General features: G+C 35.4%; 1 protein-coding gene across 1 annotated transcript in view; it reads right to left on the minus strand.

The window, feature by feature from the left end:
- Positions 1-3,512: 3,512 nt before the first annotated feature.
- The window catches only part of LOC101253187 (coiled-coil domain-containing protein SCD2), a 32,666-nt gene continuing 19,546 nt past the window's right edge, over positions 3,513-16,632 (minus strand). The window contains exons 14-17 of the mRNA XM_004239250.5: positions 14,354-14,395; positions 9,725-9,765; positions 9,215-9,341; positions 3,513-4,029 (exon numbers count right to left, since the gene is read on the minus strand). Of these exons, the coding sequence (XP_004239298.2) occupies positions 3,959-4,029; positions 9,215-9,341; positions 9,725-9,765; positions 14,354-14,395 (281 nt within the window). The 3' untranslated portion in view covers positions 3,513-3,958. The remainder of the gene's footprint in view (positions 4,030-9,214; positions 9,342-9,724; positions 9,766-14,353; positions 14,396-16,632) is intronic.

Below are 16,632 nucleotides of genomic sequence, written 5' to 3' on the forward strand. Positions count from 1 at the left end.
ATTCAATATAAAGTTTAAAAAACGTTAAATTCAATTTCAAACTTAAGTTCAATATAAAACTTTAAATTCAATTTGAAACTTTAAAGTATAAATTCAATTTCAAACTTATATAAACTTTAAAGTTTTCAATTGAAGTTTTTAATATAAATATATAATATTATATAATAATTAAAATAAAAAAAAAGGTACCGGATGAACCGGTAAGACCCGGTTCCAAACCGGTCCAACCCGGTTACTAACGGACCAGGCGGAACAAGTTGATTTTTCTAGTAAATTCGATCCGGTAAAATTCAGTACCGGTAAGAAAATCCGATAAGAAAAGTTCGGTACCGATCCGATTTCCGGTAAAACTGGTCCTGTTGATCCGGTCCTGTCCGTTTTCCAGCCTTAGTTCCTTCACAAAACATGAAAATCACTCGTACTAATTGAAAGTAGAAATTTGAAGAAAAGGAAGAATAATTTTGGCACCATCATTCGTCGAAAATCACTATCTTGAGTAATAATAAAGTTAAGAATCATTTGGGCCCAAGTTTTTGATGTCAATATCAATCATTAAACATGATAAGAAAAAGAATAAACAAGTTCAACGGGATGAGAAGTACAAATGGAGGAAAGTACATTTATAGTTCCAATTCTTTGGAAGGTTAATACCTTGAAGGAAATCTTCTATGCAAAAAATAAATAAATAAATTTATTGATCCGCAATTGACCTTTCTCATCAAGACGTACAAGAGAGAAACAAGAGATTTATTCCCGAACAAGGGGAGAAAATATGATGAAGTGATGATCTAGGGAAAAGGATAACCCTAACCAAGAGGTAGGAGGCTGCTCTCCGAAATCTAGAAGTCACCTTCCCAAAAAGAGTACAGAAAGTCAGTTTTCGCATCTTCAAAAAGAGGGAATTCCAGAGATGTATTTTAAACAAGGATATTACAGAAGAAGATAGAAAATATGAAGGACTTTCTAAATACTTGAAGATCAATTGAATGTGATTCTTAAAGAATAAAGAAATCGTCAAAAATATATACAAGAGGCGACAATTTAGATGTGTCACAATTTTCTCGACAGCTTGCATAATAGACACTTACAGAACATTAAATGTTGTAGGATAAACTGTGTCTCGGCAACATTTTCATTAAAAGGTTTAAAAGCTTTTTCCTCTTCCTGAAAGAAAGGAATAAAAAAAATTCATCTTCCCATGGGCAAATAGCTTTAATCACAAAGAGTGAAGGGATTATCTTTATGGTTCTAAGTTGGTCAAGTCACGTGGCTAGATGATAAGCAAGTATGGTTGAGGAAACTTGACATGAAAGTAAGATCTCGAGTTACTTTAATCTGGAGGCATCTTGAGAGGAGTACCACCTAAGATCGTACTATCTTTTGAAAACATAGAGAAAAAAAGAAAGAAAACAAGATTTTCAAGGATGTCAGGTGCGTGGACGAGCATGTACAAGCCTGAGCACAACAAGAATATTAGTTTGACACTACCAATGACCTTCACACATGGCACAAAGACATTGGCTTGAATACCTTAGGGCTCTAGGGGAACTTTCTTGTTGGGTAAGGCCCATTTGTTGTAGCTTACAAATATTGGATTCCTCGATTATAAATTTATTCTCAATATGAGAAATATAATAAGTAGCTTTATGCTGAGTTTATCTAAATAATTTTATGGTGGTTGAGACACACCATGTTGTAGTTGTTTGAGGGATTATTTTAATGATAAAATCCATAAAACTCCTCCTGAATTTGATCGAAAAATTTACTCTAGCACTTCAATTTTACGAGCGTTTAAATATCTCCTTTAACATTTTTTAAATGAATTAAAAACGTCATTTATTCACCATTTTTCTTTAACACTTCTTATAATTAATTTACATTAATTAATTAATTTAAAGTGCATTTTCTAGAATTAAAATTAAAAATGTTGACCCATTTTTATTTTCCCCCATACCCAGTCCCCACCCACCTCCTCACTTCTTTCTTCTTCCTTCTTCTTCACCATTTCTAGCTCTTCTATGTTGATTTTTTTCTCTCTCCATATTTTTCAACTACCTCCACCATCCAAACTCCTTTCATCGTAACTCTCAAATCACCGCCGAAACTCCATTACTAGATTCTCCGAACCCCAAGAAACAATTGAATCACCACTTCACCATCACTTTTTTCCTTAAAACACCATTAAAGTGAGCTTTGAAACTCTTAGATCGAGCAACAAAACAACAACAATCAGACGCTACTTCCCGTTTCTCTTCCTTTCACGTCTTATTTGTCACCTTCGTCTTCGAAAAATTTAAAAAGCAAAAATATCATTGATTTTGTCTCCATAAAGTCCGACAAACTAGCAAGTTTTTTAGCTCTGGTGAAAAATGATGTGTGAAATTGACGTCAACAATAAGATGGTGGAGTTGGATTTTGTGGATTACTAAAGAGATTGTGAAATTGAAATAGTAAATAAAGTTAAAGGTGAAGATGGAGGAAAGAATGATGCTCCAATGGAGAAGAATCTATATTGGGAGAGACAACAAAATAAAGAGAAAAAAAGTTAAAGTTTTTATGTGCCAATAAAAATATTCATATATTTTAATACAAGGTAATACATTAAGAAATAATATTTAAAATATTTATTATATATTGACCAATAAAATATGTCATCTGTATGACTTTACAATTTTAGTTTTTCTTTTAACTCCTTCACAGACTATTAGGAGAGTGAACTTACTCTCTTTGTCATGTCATCCCCTAGGGTTGTATTTAATTCACTTCAAAGATGTTAAGAAGGGTATTTAAATGCCCGTATAGTTTAAGTGTTAAAGTAAGTTTTTCGACCAAGTTTAGGAATTTTTTTTTTGATGTATTTTCTCTTCTTCTTTTTTGGCGTGATTTCCGGGTATCGCTTTGCGAACTCAACTAGTTGTACCCACCGGGTCCCGTTGTTTCAAGGAGGGTTCACCACGGTTAGTTTCACAGGGCCCTGGAGACGCGTCCGGTTTGTAATGCCTCCAGTGGCCTTGCTGGGGCTCGAACTGACAACAAGAAGGACTGTCCTCATGCCTTTACCAGTCGAGCTACCCCTCAGGGTAATGTAATTTCTCTTATTTTAATAGATTAAAATTTATATGTCTCATGTCTTTGTAACTCTTTCATTTCTTTTCTTACTCCTCCCCTTCACATTTTATACATCGGTGTAGAGCCTGTTTGGCTCAGCTTAAAAGCTGGTCAAACTGACTTAAAAGCTGATTTTTGACTTATTTAGTTGTTTGGCAATACTCAAAACAGCTTATTTTAAGTTTTAAAAAATTATTTTAAGCCAAAAGTTAAAAGCTGGGGTAGGGGTGTTTTTTTTTTTTTAGCTTATAAGCTGTTTTAAGTTGACCACATTTTTATCTTTTTGTGCTTAATATTTTTATACAATCTCCAAATTACCCATATAACCCTAACATTTCTTTCTTCTATTTTTCCCTTTTCACGTTTGACATAACTACAGCACTTTTATCCAAACGCATAACTGCTTATTTTAAAAATAAGTTTCAGCACTTTTAAAAGTACTTTTTTAAAGCTGCTTTTATTAAGCCCATCCAAACGGGCCCGTAGTAATATGACAGTTCCTAAATAACCGAAACTTGGAGCTAAGCATATCAATCCCAGAACTACAAGCATATCCAAATCCACCCTTCTAAATACAGTTTGCTTCAGAATTTACCTATGACTCATGCTTAAGGTGCTCGTGTTTGTACTAAATAAAAATCCGTGTAACCTTAACTGGACACCCTCCCTTCCTGTTGGACCTAAACAGAAAAAGATTGGAACCATATGTACTACATGAGTCTTGGGAAGGATACTACAGTGAGCGGAAAAAGAGCTTGAATGCAGTGAGTAAAATAGATCGCAAGCAGTAATATTAGACTGTAGGGAAGACTTCTCTTCAGTAACGGAAGAATCTCCACCAACGACCAATTCACCTCCGAGATGATTCCCATAGTTTTTGTTCAATGGCCAATTTCCTTAGCTCCATCAGACCTTGCTCAACTAAAATATCAACAGCAAGAAATGTCAGAAAATGAATTCAGTCTTTATGTATAAGATTCTAGAAGCACAAGAGATAGTAACTAATAATATCACCATGGTAAGACAATTGTACTAAAGAAAAGTATATAGTAAGACAATCCAAAAACTATCTTGAATAGTATGTGTGTGTGCGCGCGCATTACATTCAAGATATTATTGTGCATTAAATAGCTTATTTTATGTTGATAATGATAAATATCACGAAGTTTATACAAAATATTATATTACAAAGATAACATTTGATATCTCATCCAATAGTGTATTTACCACTACTTGTGTTGCAAGTTATATTACACGTGATGTGCCTACGCATGCATCACATAGACAAACTTACTTTTGTGAGGGATATAGGCACCAACTTATAAGTCAAATCTTATTTTGTCTTGACCTTGCTACTGTTAGACAATTGACATGTTTTCAGCTTATTATTATTTTTACTATTTTTTACTTATTTCAATTTAGTGCTTCCTATTTTCAAGCTAGACTTAGTCAACTTTAGTTGCTCAACTTTCTGAAGTTAGTGGCCCCATTATGGTTGTTAGTGGCCCCCTTTTATAGTAGTTAGTGGCACATGTTCTTATTTTAGTTTTAATGTTTATGTTTTTTTCTTTGTATAAATTCAAACTTTCTGCAGATTAATATATACAAGGAATTTCATAAGTTCACTCTATTTTTATTTTTTCAAATCAGTTTCTTGAGTATATTTGTTCTAACAGTGGCATCAAAGCCTTTAGTTGATCTTACAGGATAAAAAAAGAGTTTTAACCTACACACAAATGGCATCCAACAACCTATCTTTAAATCCACCATTCACTTTCACTAGTGAAAATTACCAAATCTGGTCTGTGAAGATGCAAGCTTTTTTGGAAGCCTATGAACTTTGGGAAACTGTGACGGAAGATAAACCACTTGCTGCTCTACCAGCAAATCCTACCTTGGCTCAGATCAAATCCAACAACGAAGAGAAGGCAAAGAAATCTAAAGTCAAGTCGCTTATGCAGAATGCTGTGGCAGATACTATGTTTTACAGAATCATGGCTTGCAAAACTGCAAAAGAGGCTTGGGATAGGTTGAAAGAAGAATATCAAGGCAGCGATAGAACACATCAAATGCAAGTGTTGAACCTGAAAAGAGAGTTTGAGTCCTTGAATATGCAGGAGGATGAAACTATCAGTAAGTATGCTGATCGAATATCCTTAATTGTTAATAACATTAGACTTCTTGGTGAAGAATTTACAGATAAACGAATTGTGAAGAAAGTTCTTGTGACTCTTCCTGAGAGATTTGAATCTAAGATTTCCTCTCTTGAAGAATCCAAGGACCTGAGCAAACTTTCATTAGGTGAACTAATGAGTGCTCTTCAAGCACAAGAGCAAAGGAGGACTATGAGACGGGAAAAGTTCATTGAAGGAGCTTTCTCTGTACAAAAGCAAAAAGGAAAGCAACAATTTCACCAAAAGAATAAGGGCAAGCATGATGGAGGAAACAATAGTGGAGATGTGAAGCAGAAGTTCCCTCCTTGCAAACATTGTAAAAGAAATACACATCTGGAGAAGTATTGTTGGTGGAGAGTCGATGCCATATGCGACAACTGTAAGCAGACGGGACACGTATCCAAGGTCTGCAAATCAAGAGCAAAGGCCTCTGGTGCTTTGCAAGCACAAGTAGCAGAAGCTGCCGATGCACATGAAGAGCAACTATTTGCAGTTTCATACTTTTCAATTAGTGAATCCTCTGATTAGTGGCTTCTTGACAGTGGTTGCACATATCACTTGTGCAATAATGTTGAACTGTTCAAATTCCTCGATGATACTTACAAATCTAAAGTAAAAGTGGAAAACGGTGAGGCAATAGATTTCAAAGGCAAAGGTACAATGTCTATCTCAACAATATCAGGTATCAAAACTATTTCTGATGTTTTGTACACACCTGATATGAGTCAAAATTTGTTGAGTGTTGGACAAATGCTTGAAAATAATTATTCTCTGCATTTTAAGAATCGGGAATGTGTTGTGTCTAACCCTTCTGGAGTAGAGTTGTTTTATGTCAAGATGAGCAACAGAATGTTTTCAGTTGATTGGGAGAAAATAACTGAGCATGCTTACACTATTACTTCACAAACATGTACAAACCTATGGCACAAAAGGTTTGGTCACTTCAATCTGAGAAGCATCACTGAGATGAAAAAAAAGGAGCTAGTGGAAAATATGCTTGAATTTCTTTCTAATGCTCAAGTTTGTGAAACTTGCCAACAGGGAAAGCAAACAAAATCGCCATTTCAAGCAAATCAAGTACGAAGAGCTAACCAGAAACTTCAGCTCATTCATACGGATGTTTGCGGCCCAATGAAAACAGATTTGCTGAGTGGTAACAGATACTTTCTCCTCTTTATTGATGACTACACCAGAATGTGTTGGGTTTATTTCATAAGACTGAAGAGTGAAGTCTTTCATGTTTTTAAACAATTTAAAGCTTTAGTAGAAAATCAATGTAATCTTAGTATTAAGGATTTAAGGTCTGACAATGGAGGAGAATACACTTCTTCTCAATTTGTGGAGTTTTGTAATAGCACAGGTATTGAACGCCAATTGACATTACGACACTCCACAACAAAATGGCGTGTCTGAAAGGAAGAACAGGACAGTAATGGAGATGGCCAGATGCCTTTTGCTCGAAAGAAAGATCCCAAATCAGTTTTGGGCTGAGGCAGTCAATACCTCTGTATATTTGCTGAACAAATTGCCTACTAAGGCCTTGCAGGACATGACTACATATGAAGCTTGGTGTGGGAACAAACCATCAATACACCATCTCAGAATCTTTGGGTGTATATGTTATTATCGAGTTCCAGAAACAAAAAGGAGTAAGCTGGATAACAAGGCTCGTAAAGGCATATTAATGGGCTATAGTTCATCCAAAGGTTACAGGATTTTCTGTTTGAAATCAGACAAACTAATTCTCAGCCGAGAAGTGAAGTTTGATGAAGCAGCTGGTTGGGATTGGAAAAATCAGAAGACCTCTTATTCTGATTCATTTTCAATAGAGCAGCCTCAACTTTCAGAAGATGAACTAGTGGATGATGTACCAGTGAGGGGAACTCGATCCTTAAAAGATGTCTATCAGCGGTGTGACTTGGTCAGCTCTGAACCAACAAGCTATGCTGAAGCACAAGACTCTCAGGCATGGAGGAGAGCTATGCAAGAAGAACTAGACATGATCGAAAAGAAATGGAACCTGGCAGCTTCTTGACAGACCTAGAAATCGCAAGGTAATTGGTGTAAAATGGATTTTCAAGACAAAAATCAATCCTAATGGAACAATTTGCAAACATAAGGCTAGATTGGTGGTGAAGGGATACACACAACAATATGGTGTGGATTACTAGGAAACATTTGCTCTTGTAGCAAGGTATGACACAATCAAGCTTATTCTTGCATTTGCATCTCATAGATACTGGCAGATTCATCAAGTTGATGTCAAATCGGCTTTCTTGAATGGTTTGCTTGCTGAAGAGATCTATGTAGAGCAACCCGATGGTTTCTCAACTCCTGGAAAAGAGGATCAAGTTTATCTCTTAACAAAGGCCTTGTATGGCCTAAAACAAGCTCCAAGGGCATGGTATGAGAGGATGGACAATCATCTCATCCAACTTGGCTTTAGTAGAAGTCAAAGTGAAGCTACTTTGTATGTGAAAGTCAATGATGCAGGTGAGTCCTTAATTGTCTCAATTTATGTGGATGACATGCTTGTGATAGGAAGCAAAATTGAACTAATCCAAAGGTTCAAGGATGAAATGGAGAAAATCTTTGAAATGACTGATCTTGGAGTCATGAAGTACTTTCTCGGCATGGAAGTGTTGCAGTCCAGTGATGGAATTTTCATATGCCAGCAGAAATACATTTCGGATATTCTAAAATGCAAGACTGCAAACCTGTGAGTACTCCAATATCTACTGGTGTGAAGCTTGGCAAGGATGAGGATTCCGAAAAAGTGGATGATAGTATGTATAGAAGCTTAATTGGCAGTCTTCTATATCTAACCGCAAGCAGGCCTGACATTCTATCTGTTGTTAGTTTGCTCTCTAGGTTCATGCATTCGCCTAGAGACACACACCTGACAGCTGTTAAAAGAGTGTTAAGGTATATTAAAGGAACTAGCAAGTTTGAAATTTTTTACCCAACATCTGCCAAAGTAACTATGAACCTGATCGGGTACTCTGATAGTGATTGGGGTGGTGGAATTGATGATTCCAGAAGCACATCTGGATATCTTTTCTGTTTGGGGACAAGTTGTTTTAGTTGGAGCTCTAGAAAACAAGAAACTACAACTCAATCAACAGCAGAAGCTGAGTACATAGCTGTTGCATCTGTTGTGAATCAAGTTATCTGGCTAAGGAAGATGATGAAGGACTTAGGCCATGAACAAACAGAAGCTACCAAGATCATGTGTGACAACAGTTCAGCGGTTTCAATCTCGAAAAATCCAGTGTTTCATGGTCGAACTAAACATATCAAGATCAGGTTTCATTTTATTAGAGAAGTCCAACAATCTAATGAAGTGTTGATTGTTCATTGTTCATCTGAGAACCAGCTAGCTGATATTTTCACCAAGTCATTGCCAAAGGAAAGGTTTGAAGATCTGAGGCAAAGAATTGGTGTTTGCCACAAAAATGCCAAGGAGGAGTGTTAGACAATTGGCATTTTTTCAGCTTATTATTATTTTTACTGTTTTTTACTTATTTCAATTTAGTGCTTCCTATTTTCTAGCTAGACTTAGTCAACTTTAGTTGCTCAACTTTCTGAAGTTAGTGGCCTCATTATGGCTGTTAGTGGCCCCCCTTTATGGTAGTTAGTGGCACATGTTCTTATTTTAGTTTTAATGTTTATGTTTTATTCTTTGTATAAATTCAAACTTTCTACAGATTAATATATACAAGGAATTTCATAAGTTCACTCCATTTTTATTTTTTCAAATCAGTTTCTTGAGTATTTTTGTTCTAACAGCTCCAACATTATTATACACCAAATTGCTTATTTACCAACTTGTGTATAGTACAGAACACATGCTGGTTTAACCAATTTACTTCTAAACATGGTTTATTAAAAAAAGAAAACAGGGTAATAGACTGAAAAGGTATGGAATGTACCATCAACAGCATCATGAGAAGTTGGTGAGTGCCCACTGCGACTACTCCAAAATTGAAGCCTTTTATTGGCTTTTTCCTCCTGTATACCATGGGCTTTTGCTCTCCTCCAAAAGTAAGTCAGCCATGCCTGGTGAAATTTTGAAGGTAAAATTGACGTAGAAAAAGGAGTAGACAAGTTTGCGCTAATTAAAAGAGGTCATTATACAGGCTGTCCTGATAAGAACACATTTAAGCTGTGGATATTTGGAAGACTGTTATGATAGGGATGATAAGATACAGACTCTTATATAAGAGAGAAATTGTATTCGTGTTGTTTATCTTTGAAATTGATAATTTTAGTTAAGAATATAATTAAACTGTTTCTAAATTTATCACAGTTTGGGGAGAAGTAAGCAAATTTCTGGGAAAAAAAATAAAGTACTCATTAAAAAAGGGCAAAGGATCACATTCACGAGATGTGTTATAGCAGGAAGTAGAAAGGTAAATGTAACTGTTGGATGGATTCATTACCTCCTTGAAAAGAACATCCTCAGACTCCTCAGGGCTGAGTTCTGAAAAAATTGAAATTCAAATAATTCTCTCTAAAAGGAGTTCAGGAGACATTACAAGATCAAGGCATTGGAAAACACTTAAATTAGACAAGACAAACATTTAAATTAGACAAGACCAACGATTTGTCCAAGCAAGCTAAAGATAGAGACACCCTTATTTTGCCATGTCTAATGTCTCATTTGTTTTCATTAAGATTAAGACGGCTAAATCTAAATATATATTTGAATGTTAAGATGTATATCAAGAATCAGATGTACGAATTTGAATACATATCTACATATTAAGATTTGAATACTAATTAATTAAGACTGCTTCTTTTTTAACACCTAAAAAGTATAAAATTTGTGTTTATTTAAAAATTAATAAATATAATTTTCAATACAATACTAAGTTAATCTAATACAATCATATATGTGTGTATGTGTGTGTGTGTATTGTTTTTTAAACACCTTGAATGTAAAAAAGTTGTCTTTATTAGTTTATTTTAAAAGTTAATCAAATATAAATTTCATAAAATACTAAGTTAATCTAATTCAATAAATCAACAAAATATTTTAAAAAAAATTACATGGTGGCGATGGCTAGAAGAGATGGTTGTGGATGTCGACGGGGTTGGTGTAGATAGTACTTAATGGTGATTAGTTGGCAATAGATGTTGATGGTGGTAGTTGGTGTGATAGATAGATATGGTGGATGATAGTGATAGTTTATGGTGGTGGTGAATAATGTTGTTGGTGATATAAAACATGGTGGTGATTTTTTTGTGGTAATGGTGGTGGATGGTGATAATTGTAAATGATGGCTAGTTGTAACAATTGATGGTAGTGATTGATACGATATTGAAACACACAATTCCACAAGGCCACTCACTATGAGCCGAGCCAAGACAAGGAGCTACACATCCTACAAGCTATGTTCTGGAAGGAGGCCTTAGAGACCACCCAGGAACAACAAAGGAAGTTCCAAACATGTGGGTGATCAATGGGGAGGAAGAAGAGGACGACCAAGTGTTATGCGACGCTGCAACAACTCATGTGATGCTGCAACCAGGCCATGCAATCGCATCTAGCGTCGCAACTCTAAACAGATCACTCCTCAGTTCTGTCAAGGATGCAGCAGCAAACTCCTTGTTGCGGTCGCAACTAGGGGCGCAAACTTTGAAGAAGTGTGACATTTTGGGTTTATTTTGCATTGTCTTGCAGCGTCACTTTTGGGCCTAAAATGTAATCAAGCCTAAGCTATAAAAGGGGCTTTCTAGTCTAGAATAGCGTAGCTTGAATTGATGAAAGATTACTCTTTTAGCTTTACCTTTTATTTCTTGTCTAGCTAGCTAGTGTAGTGTTAATTCCTTAATTGATCTATAACTTATTGGCTTGATTTTCACTTGAGATTACTCATTTATGGATTCAAATGGAGCTTTCTCCGTTTGTGTAATCATTTATAGTATTGGTCATATGATTGAATTCAATTGGGAGGTATCGGTAACCAATCCAATGTTTCCCATAAACTCATTATTGATTGTCTTGCTTCTCTGTTTTGATTTTTTCTTTCCCTTGTCATTTTCTTTAGAGTTTCCTACTTAGGATCCTATCATTTGGTATCAGAGTTGAGGCTAAAGAGTTGTTTCTACAATTCTTAATCCATACTCCTTAGCTTGTTAATTAGAAAATTAAAAAAAAAAATTGTTTCCGAAAATTAACAACCTAGTTGGATTCGTGTTTGAATTGTATTTTGAACATAAGATCTGAATTCTGTAGGGTTGATGAGTTTAAGATCTAAGATTTCATCTTGTTTGGAGTAGAATTGAAGTTTTCACCATTGTTGGGTTGGAGACCTTGAAGAACAAGCAAGTGGGACTGAAGATCTGGATTAAATTGAAGGTTCAATTGTATTAGGATTTTTTTCCCTATCAAAAGGAGTTCAAATCACAAATTGGTGGAGTTCAGAGACTCAGAGTTGAATTGGAAGGTCAAGTTTTTGAAGTTCATACCTGTTATTGGTGATCTTCATAACAAACATGAAGGAGGTTCAAAGAGTGGTCTTTGATCCAAAGGGGAAGCAAAGGAAAAGTGCATGTGTTGGTACAAAAGGAACATTGCCAAAAAGGCAAATTCTAAAAGGGAATAAAGCACAAAAGTAAAAAAGTGCACAAAAATTGGAGTCCAAAATCGCAACTAAAAGCTAACAGCTCGGACAACTTTGTGAAGTCGCACATTTCACTTTGCTACCGCATCAAGGACCACAGACTTGAGGCAAAAGCTTGCCAAAAGTGTGGAGTTTGTGGAGGAGGGTTGCGCTCGTAACGACCCCTTGCGGCACCAGCCAGACCGCATCACAGCCTCATCCCATGGAAAACTTCATCTACTCTGACAAAACTCAAATTTAACGTTCATAGTTTCTTTTATTTCAGTTTCAATCAATTTCCTTGATCCTTATAGCTAATCAACACTACTAATTGGCCTTACTTGGTTGCTGATTAGTTCCTTGTACTCGAACTCTCATTTTGTGCTAGTCCCTTCTAGCTTTGATCGTTTTAACTCATTGATCATTTCTTGGATCCTTCTGTTGGAACAAGAATCTATTCCGTATGTACTTATGTCCCTTCTGTCAAGAGTGTTGTATCTTTTATTTGATGCAGACCCAGGTACACTGACACGTGATCAAATCGCTTGCTAGATCCCATATCTTCTGCTATTGAAGAGCCCCTCTCTATTTTCAAGGGCTTAGTTTAAAGTTTTCTAGTACTTTATGATTATGTGTTTAACGTATGTCGAGGGCCTTGTCCCGGTAGACCTTACTCAGTTATATTTAGAGGCTTCATAGACAGATATTTAATCATGCTCTAGTTTGGACCTTCGTTTCCTTTGTCAGCCATTTCAATACTATAACTCATTATATGTGAAGTGTTTCTTTTACAAGACTTTTCTCTTCAAATACTTTTAAACTATGTTTTCACTCATGTCTAGATGTATGCTCATGTCTAATATAATGTTATGGTTACGCTCAAGACAGCACGGAATTGAGTGCCCGTCCCACCCGAGGTCTAAGCTGGGGGCATGGCACTTTTAGATCTAGTCTAGCTAACTAGTGGAGTATTCATTCCTTAGTTGATCTTTAACTTCCTATCTTGACTTTCACTTGAGATTGCTCATTTGTGGATTCAAATTGAGCTTCTTCGTTAGTGGAATCATTTATAGTATTGGTGCTTTGATTGAATTCAATTGGGAAGTGTTTCTAACCAATCCAATGTTGCCCAGAAAGTCATCATCATATGTGCCTTGCTTCTATGTTTTGATTATTTCTTTCCCTTGTCGTTTCTTTAGAGTTTTTTACTTAGGATTCTATTCTGTGATAGTCAGCAATGGTGGTTGTGGCTATGAGTGGGTGGTACGTAGTTGATAATGGTGAGTGTTAATGGCTAGTTGCTAAAGGTGGACAATGGCGGTAGCGGTGAATAGATGGAATAGGTGAGGTACAACTTTTGTAGAAATCTTTAAATAAACGTTTTGATGATATTAAGACTTCATTATAAATCTTAATCCATTTAGATCCATTAGACCCATTATGTGGTTGAAACATTAGAAAAAAATGCATTTAATGATTAAGTTTCAGACCTAAAACAACAAATGCACTTGATAAGTGAGATTTAAATGATTAAAATTAAGACTTTCATGAAGTGCAAAGCAATGGGCCTAGCCAATAACCACTCAATAGACAAGTTTAGATGGGTATCTCATTGTTTACCATGTTTAATCCAACTAACAAAATGTAAAAAAAAAAAAAAGAAGGGATAAATATAGGCAAGAAAACTGAGGAAGTTTAACACAATAAATTGGTTGCTTATTTCCAGTAAGGGTGGCAATTGGGGGAGGGCAGGGCACACCCTTAATAGGGTAGGGAAGGAGAAGCTTTAAACGGGGCGGGGCGGGGCAAGGCAGGGCAAATTATTATTTTAGAAAAAATTTAATGGGTTAGGGCAGGACAGGGCAAGGTTTGAAAATGGAGGATGATATAGCTAGAGGAGAAGAATCGGTGAAGAAATCTGAAAAAACCTCAACGAATTGGGGACGTTTCGGCTCCTAATACCGTGATTCTGCAGCTTTAAGTACTGGTTGGAATTTTGTTGTTTAGTAAGTTAGTGATTATTTAATAGTAGTAATTTAAGGTGTGATTTGATATTTGTCTACGTTCCAATTGTGACAGAATAATAAGTGTGCTACATGCACAAAAAATACCAAAATTTCAAGTTTACTCCTCCAATTCCTACCAGCAGTTAACAATATTCAAATTTCTCAGATTTATGAAGGTTGACACAGCTAAAAAATCACATAACTTGATGTGTTTGGGGTTTTGCACTGTTATTGTAATGGGGCGGGGCAAGGCAGGTTAATTTTTTTAAAAATGCTAAACGGGGTAGGGTAGGGCAGGCCAAAATTTTAATAGGTAAGGCTTACACCCAATCCACTCTATTGACATCCCTAACTTCCAGCTAGTTAAATAGGAGTCTGAGTGGGACAATATATTTGATGGTGATAAAGGAAATCTAACAACCTGAATGCAAAAAGATGACAGATCAGATGGACTTACCAAATGCCTCCATATACTTCGGATCACTTGGTGATTTGATGTCTGCAACAGACAATAAAACACAATAAATCTAGAAGGATCATACTCCTATTGTTAAACGAGAAGATGACTTTGGGTTGTAGAACAAATGGATGCAATTAATAAAATAAATAAATAAACAGAGAACGCCAACTGCATTCAAGATCAGCTGACAGGTTTGCATATGCCACAACATTGAAGATAGTCAGATTCTTATTAAGCAGGCAAACTTAGATGTGTTATGGATTTATAAATAAGGTAAAACTCCACTTGACTTCTATGACAATGGTCCTTTGACCAACACTCCAGCAGAAAGAACCTTATAAGTCAATCTATGTTAAGTCAACCGTGGTTGTTCGTATAGGAATAGGAACAAAAATAGTATATACAATCCTATTTACAATAGGAATAAAAATAGTATATAAAAATCCTACTTGAAAAGGATTGCAATGTAATGTTAGTTGGAAAAGTAGTGCCTATAAATGGAGTCTAAATGCAATAATATAGATACACAATTCAATAATGTTATTCTCCATATTTCTCACTGGTATCAAAGCCTCCACAATTTTGCTAGAGAATCACAGAGTTGCCGCTGCCGACGTATGGCTATTACATATAATTGCCGCCCATCTGGCCAATAATTATGTTAACAAAAGTAGGGACAATGATATATGCATGAACCCCATATCCAGGGGAAGAAAACTCAATCAGACAAATCACTGTACGTCAATTTCCAGTGGCTTTCTAGGAAAAGTTCTACTTGCAACAAGTTTTTTTTAAAAATAAAATAAAATTCTCATTTCTATGATATTCAGTATGCAAGTAGAAAAAAATACTTTGCTAAAAACAGTACATATCTAACACAAAACAAGAAAAAAAAAATATATATATATATATAAGGAGCGGAGGGTTCGATGGGGTGGGGTAGAATATTTTTTTAAAAGAAAATAAAAATAATATCTAAATTTTCTTGGAAGGAGTGGGTGGTTTGGGTTGAAGTAAGACTTTATTTAAAAGTTTTATAAAAGAAATTACAAAAAATAAATGGGGTGGGGGTGGGGGTGGGGTGGGGTGGGGAAAGAAAAATGTTTTAAATTCTATTTTTAAAAATTCAATTTCTTTTTTTAGGGGAGAGTGATAACTTTAATCTTTAACTTTTAAATATAACTAATAGTTCAGGGAAAAGGCTATATATATTCACCCTCGAACTTGTCACGAAAAGTCAATTATACGCTTAAACTAATATGGTGACCCATTACACACCCCTGCTACTAAAGAGTGATTTGTTTTACCCTTAAGACGTGTAGTACCACCCTCACAATGGGAGGTGTATCACACTTGCGCCACATCATTTCAATGTCACTGCCACATCAGATGTCATGTCAAATTTTGACTAAAATTCTTCATATCATTCAATTGTTTCTTCTTCAATGAACACCACCATGAAACCACTACCATTGCCGTCGTATTACTACCAAATCTATATATTTCACGAATGAAAACCAAAATAGTCACCATAAACCCCACCACCTAAGATCAAATCCACCATCGAAATCATACTAACACCATTATCCCCACAAAAATTAGAAAAATCCAAAACAAAATTTGACACCCATAAACAAACTCATCACCAAAATTACATCATCACCATCAAAAGGTACAAACCCACCACCAAATATCACTACCACCATTGTCAATATCTATTTTTTCTTCTCCACCGCCTTCAAGTCCGGCTTCTTTGTCACCCCAGGCCAACAAATCCATCATTATATTTTATTTTAAAAAACTTAATCATCAATTTTATCAACCACCAACAAATCTAAAGAGAAATCAAATATAATGAAAATGGTGAAATCGAATAAGCATTAAAATAGGATATGATGGGGGTGGGGGAGAGGATTTTTATGGGGTATAGTGGGGTGGGTGGAAATTGGGTATGAAATAATGATGAAAAAAGTAAAGAAGAAGATGATTGCCTGTGAAAAAAAAAAAGAAGAAGAGGCATTGGGTGAGGGGGTAAGGGTAGGGTGATAGTAAAAATAAGATTTTAATTTATTTTTTACTTTCTTTACTGTCAAACCCGCTTTAATTTTATTATTATTTTTTTATTTTTGCCACGTCAATTTTAGGGGTAAAAAAATTCATTTTTAAATAGTAAAGGTGTGTAATAGATCATCATCATAGTTTAAGCGTGTAACTGACTTTTCAAAAAAAGTTTAAAGGTAAATTTGTGTATTTTCTCTATAGTTTATTTAATTTTT

The sequence above is a fragment of the Solanum lycopersicum genome, chromosome 5, assembly GCF_036512215.1.
Source record: "Solanum lycopersicum chromosome 5, SLM_r2.1".
NCBI classification, from domain to species: Eukaryota; Viridiplantae; Streptophyta; class Magnoliopsida; order Solanales; family Solanaceae; genus Solanum; species Solanum lycopersicum.